Source organism: Entelurus aequoreus, linkage group LG15, assembly GCF_033978785.1.
Source record: "Entelurus aequoreus isolate RoL-2023_Sb linkage group LG15, RoL_Eaeq_v1.1, whole genome shotgun sequence".
Lineage (NCBI taxonomy): Eukaryota > Metazoa > Chordata > Actinopteri > Syngnathiformes > Syngnathidae > Entelurus > Entelurus aequoreus.
In genome coordinates this window covers 20,578,608-20,587,187 of record NC_084745.1, presented here as the reverse complement: position 1 = coordinate 20,587,187, position 8,580 = coordinate 20,578,608, and the positions used below count along the sequence as shown (strand labels likewise).

The 8,580-nt window shown below is 42.8% G+C and overlaps 1 protein-coding gene across 1 annotated transcript in view; it reads right to left on the bottom strand.

The window, feature by feature from the left end:
• The window catches only part of LOC133630555 (cadherin-22-like), a 313,236-nt gene that overhangs the window by 20,155 nt on the left and 284,501 nt on the right, over positions 1–8,580 (bottom strand). The window contains exon 10 of the mRNA XM_062022171.1: positions 3,670–3,787. Coding sequence (XP_061878155.1) covers positions 3,670–3,787 — 118 coding nt within the window. The remainder of the gene's footprint in view (positions 1–3,669; positions 3,788–8,580) is intronic.

Below are 8,580 nucleotides of genomic sequence, written 5' to 3'. Positions count from 1 at the left end.
TGAGCCAAGGCACATTTTTTGCGTTGAAAAAATGCGGAGGCACACCACCAGCAGAAATCATTAAAAAAATTAACTCAGTTGACAGTAAAAATTTGTCGTCGCAATTGTTGGATATGACTTTAAAAAATAACCAAGCATGCATCAATATAGCTCTTGTCTCAAAGTAGGTGTACTGTCACCACCTGTCACATCACGCTGTGACTTATTTGGACTTTTTTGCTGTTTTCCTGTGTGTAGTGTTTTACTTCTTGTCTTGCGCTCCTATTTTGGTGGCTTCTTCTCTTTTTTTGGTATTTTCCTGTAGCAGTTTCATGTCTTCCTTTGAGCGATATTCCCCGCAATTACTTTGTTTTAGCAATCAAGAGTATTTCAGTTGTTTTTATCCTTCTTTGTGGGGACATTGTCGATTGTCACGTCATGTTCGGATGTACACTGTGGACGCCATCTTTGCTGTCGTCCAGCATTCCGATTTTGTTTACTCTGTAGCCAGTTCTGTTTTAGTTTCATTCTGCATAGCCTTCCCTAAGCTTCAATGCCTTTTCTTAGGGGCACTCACCTTTTGTTTATTTTTGGTTTAAGCGTTAGACACAATTTTACCTGCACGCTGCCTCCCGCTGTTTCCCACATCTACAGAGCAATTAGCTACCTGCTGCCATCTAATGATATGGAAGAGTATTACACGGTTACTCTGCCAAGCTCTAGACAGCACCGACACTCAACAACAACACATCATTTGGAGACTACATTTACTGGTTTGCTAAAAATATTTTTAACCCAAATAGGTGAAATTAGATAATCTCCCACGACACACCAGACTGTATCTCACGGCACACTAGTGTGCCGCGGCACAGTGGTTGAAAAACACTGGCATAAGGAATACAACTATTTATTTTAAACTCTGAAGTATATTAAGGTAGTGGTGTGAATAACAATATAGCCAAGCCAATACAACACACAAACTATGGAAAAATCACACAGTACACGAAAATGGAGTTTCAAACCATAAAAAAAAAAGGAAATAATAAAAACATTGCACAATTAATCAATAAGAGGTAGTATTAGAATAAAAACAGGACAAAAAACAGCAGTAAAAATGTATGAGAAAAAGCAAATTAATAATAATATACTTAGTCAAATACAACAAAAAGTTGTCTCTTTAAATCTATAAATAATGTCTGTTTATATCATTTTTTTAAACAAAATATAAAAATGGCCACCCACCCATTTTTTACTTTTGGTGGAAAAAGTTTAGACACCCATCCATCCATCCATCCATCCATCCATCTTCCTCCACTTATCCGAGGTCGGGTCGCGGGGGCAGCAGCCTAAGCAGGGAAGCCCAGACTTTCCTCTCCCCAGCCACTTCGTCCAGCGCTTCCCGGGGGATCCCGAGGCGTTCCCAGGCCAACCGGGAGACATAGTCTTCCCAACGTGTCCTGGGTCTTCCCCGTGGCCTCTTACCGGTCGGACGTGCCCTAAACACCTCCCTAGGGAGGCGTTCGGGTGGCATCCTGACCAGATGCCCGAACCACCTCATCTGGCTCCTCTCGATGTGGAGGAGCAGTGGCTTTACTTTGAGCTCCTCCCGGATGACAGAGCTTCTCACCCTATCTCTAAGGGAGTGACCCGCCACCCGGCGGAGGAAACTAATTTTGGCCGCTTGTACCCGTGATCTTGTCCTTTCGGTCATAACCCAAAGCTCATGACCATAGGTGAGGATGGGAACGTAGATCGACCGGTAGATTGAGAGCTTTGCCTTGCGGCTCAGCTCCTTCTTCACCACAACAGACCGATACAGCGTCCGCATTACTGAAGACGCCGCACCGATCCGCCTGTCGATCTCACGATCCACTCTTCCCTCACTCGTGAACAAGACTCCGAGGTACTTGAACTCCTCCACTTGGGGCAAGATCTCCTCCCCAACCCGGAGATGGCACTCCACCCTTTTCCGGGCGAGAACCATGGACTCGGACTTGGAGGTGCTGATTCTCATCCCAGTCGCTTCAAACTCAGCTGCGAACCGATCCAGTTAGAGCTGAAGATCCTGGCCAGATGAAGCCATCAGGACCACATCATCTGCAAAAAGCAGAGACCTAATTCTGCAGCCACCAAACCGGATCCCCTCAACGCCTTGACTGCGCCTAGAAATTCTGTCCATAAAAGTTATGAACAGAATGGGTGACAAAGGGCAGCCTTGGCGGAGTCCTCCAACCCTCACTGGAAACGTGTCCGACTTACTGCCGGCAATGCGGACCAAGCTCTGACACTGATCATACAGGGAGCGGACCGCCACAATCAGACAGTCCGATACCCCATACTCTCTGAGCACTCCCCACAGGACTTCCCTGATCTCAAATTTTAGAAGCTCTCAAAATAAAAATAAAAAATACTTTAAATATAGCCAAAGTTTAGTTTGTTAATTAAACAATAAAATACTAACTTTTTCTTATTAAATAAAAAGAAAAAATACAACAACCCTAATAAACACTTAAAAGTGTAACTGAACATGAATGTTTTTGTACAAACAGCATTTTGACACATTAAGCAGTAAACGGACTATAAATAATAGGGCTGCGAATCTTTGGGTGTCCCACGATTCGTTTCAATATGGATTCTTGGGGTCACGATTCGATTCAAAATTGATTTTTTTCCGATTCTCTGTTCAAAAATGATTTTTTCCCGATTCAAAAGGATTCTCTATTCATTCAATACATAAGATTTCAGCAGGATCTACCCCAGTCTGCTGACATGCAAGCAGAGTAGTAGATTTTTGTAAAAAGCTTTTATAATTGTAAAGGACAATGTTTTATCAACTGATTGCAATTATGTAAATTTGTTTTAACTATTAAATGAACCAAAAATATGACTTATTTTATCTTTGTGAAAATATTGGACACAGTGTGTTGTCAAGCTTATGAGATGCGATGCAAGTGTAAGCCACTGTGACACTATTGTTCTTTATTTTTTCTTTTTTTATACATGTCTAATGATAATGTCAATGAGGGATTTTTAATCACTGCTATGTTGAAATTGTAACTAATATTGATACTGCTGTTGATAATATTCATTTTTGTTTCACTACTTTTGGTTTGTTCTGTGTCGTGTTTGTGTCTCCTCTCAATTGCTCTGTTTATCGCAGTTCTGAGTGTTGCTGGGTCGGGTTTGGTTTTGGAATTGGATTGCATTGTTATGGTATTGCTGTGTATTGTTTTGTTGGATTGAGTAATTTAAAAAAATGAAAAAAAAATAATAAAAAAATAAAATAAAATAAATACAAATACATTTTTAAAAATGAGAATCGATTCGGAATCGCACAACGTGAGAATCGCGGTTCCAATTCGAATCGATTTTTTCCCACACCCCTAATAAATAACATAAAAAATGTAAGACAAAAGAGCAAAAATGTATTGAGAATGTTCTAATTAATAATGTGCTGAGTCACCTATAATACAACGTTGACACAATATCTGATCTTAGCATTTGTTTAAATTAAACAAATCTCAATATGGCCCCCGCATACTTTGACTTTTCGTGTAAAAAGTTTAGACCCCCCCCCGAACTAAAATATCAAAAGTTTCGATGTTTTGAGTTGACAGTCAATATTAGAGCAAAAAGATCTGATATTGATGTTTCAGTATCGATCCGCACGTCACTACTTATGTCTCTCACCTTTGTTATCTCGAAGCGTGAAGTTCTGTTTCCCGGCGACGTCGGCATCCAGGGCGAAGTAGAAGCGATGACCGCTCTGAGGTTCGTCGTCGTCCACAGCGCTGACCGTCTGGATCACCTGAAGCAAAACACAAATCATCAAACTTCACTTTCTTTTTTTTTTTTCCCTCTCTCGCCAAAACGGTGAAAACATCTGCATTCATTCACTTTGAAGTGATGAAGAGCACGGCGGAGCATGAAATGTGTTTATGTGGTTATAAAAAGCACTCGGTGGCAATAATGAAGTTAATCTCCTAACAGGCGTTCATTACTGAAAACAGCAGGGGGTCCACTCCCCCCTTAGCAGGGGGGGCACACGTTGGCGAAGACCCTTTATTTTTACCCCTGACCGCACGTAAGAAACTCATTCACTGTACAAACATACATATACACATACTGTACATATACATTCACTGTACAAACATACATATACACATACTGTACATATACATTCACTGTACAAACATACATATACACACTATGTACATATACATTCACTGTACAAACATACATATACACACTGTACATACACATTCACTGTACAAACATACATATACACTTACTGTACATATACATTCACTGTACAAACATACATACAGACATACTGTACATATACAAGTACATATACATACATACACTCCTACATATAATCACATTTCATCAAACATAAATTAACATTGTTGCCCTAGGGGAAACTGGGTAACACATTCCACACTGACAAAGCTTAACCTATTGTTACTATAACAATCTACAAGGTTAATGTAGTAGGCTTGTCTTTCTTCCCCTCCATTTATCTGCTTTCTTTTGTATTTCAAGTTATCATTACATACAGTCGCGATCAAAAGTTTACATACACTTGTGAAGGACATACTGTAATGTCATGGCTGTCTTGAGTTTCCAATCATTTCTACAACTCTTATTTTTTTGTGATAGAGTGATTGGAGCACATACTTGTTGGTCACAAAAAACATTCATAAAGTTTGGTTCTTTTATGAATTTATTATGGGTCTACTGAAAATGTGAGCAGAGCTGCTGGGTCAAAAGTATACATACAGCAATGTTAATATTTGGTTACAAGTTTCACTGCAATAAGGCGCTTTTGGTAGCCATCCACAAGCTTCTGGTTGAATTTTTGACCACTCCTCTTGACAAAATCTGTGCAGTTCAGCTAAATGTGTTGGTTTTCTGACATGGACTTGTTTCTTCAGCATTGTCCACATGTTTAAGTCAGGACTTTGGGAAGGCCATTCTAAACCCTTAATTCTAGCCTGATTTAGCCATTCCTTTAACACTTTTGATGTGTGTTTGGGGTCATTGACCTGTTGAAACACCCAACTGCGCCCAAGACCCAACCTCCGGGTTGATGATTTGAGGTTGTCCTGAAGAATTTGGAGGTAATCCTCCTTTTTCATTGTCCCATTTACTCTCTGTAAAGCACCAGTTGCATTGGCAGCAAAACAGGCCCGGAGCATAATACTACCACCACCATGCTTGACGGTAGGAGTGGTGTTCGTGGGCTTAAGGCAAGGCAAGGCAAGGTAACTTTATTTGTATAGCGCTTTTCATACACAAGGCAGACTCAAAGTGCTTCACAGACAACAAAGTGAAGTGAAAGAAAATAAAAGCAAAATTAAAATACAGACAATAAAAATAAAAACAGTGCGGACGTTAAAAGTTAAAAGATTAAAAGATTTAGATAAAAGCTAAGGTGAACATAAAAGTCTTCATTCTTAAAGCCCTGCCCTTTTCTCCTCCAAACATATTGCTGGGTATTGTGGCCAAACAGCTCAATTTTGGTTTCATCTGACCACAGAACTTTCCTCAATAAGGTCTTATCTTTGTCCATGTGATGTCAGATGAAACACAAATTGAGCTGTTTGGCCACAATACCCAGCAATATGTTTGGAGGAGAAAGGGTGAGGCCTTTAATCCCAGGAACACAAACATCTGTATTATTTATTTCACTAACTGATTCTTTGCTGTCACTTTTGCCATCATATTTGTACATATCCTATTTGCTGATGTTGTTGTTGTTGTTGTTGTGTTTGCTGTTGTCTCTCTGTCTTATCCCCCTCTTGTCCCTGCAATTTCCCCCTCTGTCTTCCTTTTTTTCCTCTTTCTATCCCCTCCTGCTGTGGCCCGGCTGCACCAAATAATAATATAACTCCATTTAATAAAGTCAAATACAAATAAAGCAACAAGAGAAGTATCCCACATTTCTCTTTTGTAAAGTAAATATGTACAGTCGATATGGGCATCTACATCTAAAATATGATTTGCCTGAGTAGCTGGACAGGACAAAACAACAAAAAAAACTAATTCAAGAGTGCCGGTGCACCTTTGATACATTTGTATTAACTTTAAGAATGTTCACATTCTACTTGAAAACATTGCCTGCAGGTGTAGTTTGACCCTGGAATGGATTATTTCTAATGTTTCCTGCGGGGGGAAAAAAACGAGTTCCCGCTGCAATTATGAAAGAAATGTACATATCTTTGCATAGTGCAGATAAAAAAAAAAGGTGAGCATCTTTTCAAATGTTGTGATTCAAATGCTCCTGCCTGCCTGCCTGCGGTGGCCTCAGATTAAAGATGATAAACACAATATTGAGCGCGGACCTTGTAGAGAATAAACACACGTGCCCCTCTACTTCATTATTGCGCGAATGAAAATGACTGATGATAAGAAGGCGTCCGGGCCCGAGGCGGCGCGAGGCGAGGGGTCGGCTCGTGCGTCCCCCACAAAACCGGCGCCCGCTTTAGTTTCGCCTCTAAAGCCGACGCTGATGCGGATTCCTCCCACCGTTATTCCACTGCACTGTTGACACACGGCAGCATAAATAATGCATGGAATTCAATTACCAAATAAACCAATTTATTTGCGCCTGCTGGCATGTGCATGTGCGGTAATGATGTTTTTATTCATAAATATTTGGCGTATGAAAATCAATTTAGCCGTCTTTTCCCACGGAAAATGTTGCTTTCATTCAAGTGGTAGCCGCAGAAAAGAAGCGGGGGGTAAAATCCGAAAGGTACACGCCGTACAGCGGAGGGATAAACGACAGGCGCCACAATGGCCGTCAGAGTGGGCGTCGCTGACATCGAACCTGACAAATCTTTTGTGGCGCCATCCAGCACTGGATTATCATCCATCCCAGACTGCTCCGATACCCACACCAAAAAAAAAAAAGTAAAAGAAAATATGTGAAGACGTGGATTAATCAGTTGTCAGGTGTGATTAAACGCTGCCGGTGGCGGGCTGTCGCGTTGTGGTGTAGGAGGTACACGGCCCGCTGCCAATTATCAAAACTGGCATTAAAGAATGTTCCTTAACTTCAAGTTTCATTAGCCAGACGAGGCTCACCTTCTAACACGCTACTAAGGAACTGATAGTATGGAAGTATGGAGACGGGACTCAATGACTGGACAGACTCCAATGGTGGGGAACAGTACCAAACTACTTTAGTCATCTGGCTCAAGATATTGTTTGGGGCCCACTTGGGAATAGATTTTCCTCCATACGGCCCTGAACTAAAATTAGTTTGACACCCCTGATATACTATATATACATTTATACACACACACACACACATACCACATACATATGTATATATATATATATATATATATATATATATATATATATATATATATATATATATATATATATATATATATATATATATATATATATATATATATATATAATATATATATATACAGTCGTGATCAAAAGTTTACATACTGTGACGACCGGGTCGCATCGTGGTGCGAGGTGTTCTCCCAAGGATGCAGACGGGCTCGGACACAGCTTGCAGGTAGAAAAATGATTTATTTTAGAACTAAATCAGACAAGGGAAAAACAAAAACGACTAGCATGGGAGCTAGCAAGCAAAATAATCTAGCATGAGAGCTAGCAGGAAGCAAAGTGGTCGTCAGCTGTTGCATGAGAACAAACTAGGAAGCCAGGCAGAGTGCTGCCCGGGCGAAGACTAAATAGCCCTCTGATTAGCGCTCGGGCAACAGGTGCGCGTCCCGAAACGCTAACCAGAGGCAGGTGAGCAAAATCTGCCGTCATGGCAACAGAAACAAAACACACGTGACACTAAACTGTAAAACTGTGATCCGAGCAGCGGAACCTAACAGTACCCCCCCCTAAAAGGACATATTCCAGATGTCCCTTGAAAACAAAAAAACAACTGGAACCCAAAAAAAAAACAAGCAATAGTTCACGAGTCAAGGGCGGGCGGGGGGGTGACTTGGTGGTGGGTCGCCAGGCCACGTGTCCCCGAATCCACCGGGGAAGGGTCAGGTGGCGGCGGCGAATGGAACGCCGCCACCGCTGGCGAGGCGGGCGAGGCGGGCGACCACGGTAAGGCCACATTCGTGGCCGCCGAGAAGGTGGGCGTGAGTGGCGCCAGAATTTCAGCAGCCTCTGAGTCCTGCAACAAAGTCTTGAATGTCGCTGCTGTTTGCGCCACTGGCGTCCCTTCACTGACCTCGAGGGCTGCAAGCGGGGACCTGCTTTCCGCTTGCACCGCCGGACCACTCGAGGTCGCTGAGATGTCGCCGTGGAAGCGGTGGGAGTCGCTGTCGTGGCAGCCGGAGTCGCTGTCGTGGCAGCCGGAGTCGCTGTCGTGGCAGCCGGAGTCGCTGTCGTGGCAGCCGGAGTCGCTGTCGTGGCAGCCGGAGTCGCTGTCGTGGCAGCCGGAGTCGCTGTCGTGGCAGCAGGAGTCGCTGTCGTGGCAGCAGGAGTCGCTGTCGTGGCAGCCGGAGTCGCTGTCGTGGCAGCCGGAGTCGCTGTCGTGGCAGCCGGGGTCGCTGTCGTGGCAGCCGGGGTCGCTGTCGTGGCAGCCGGGGTCGCTGTCGTGGC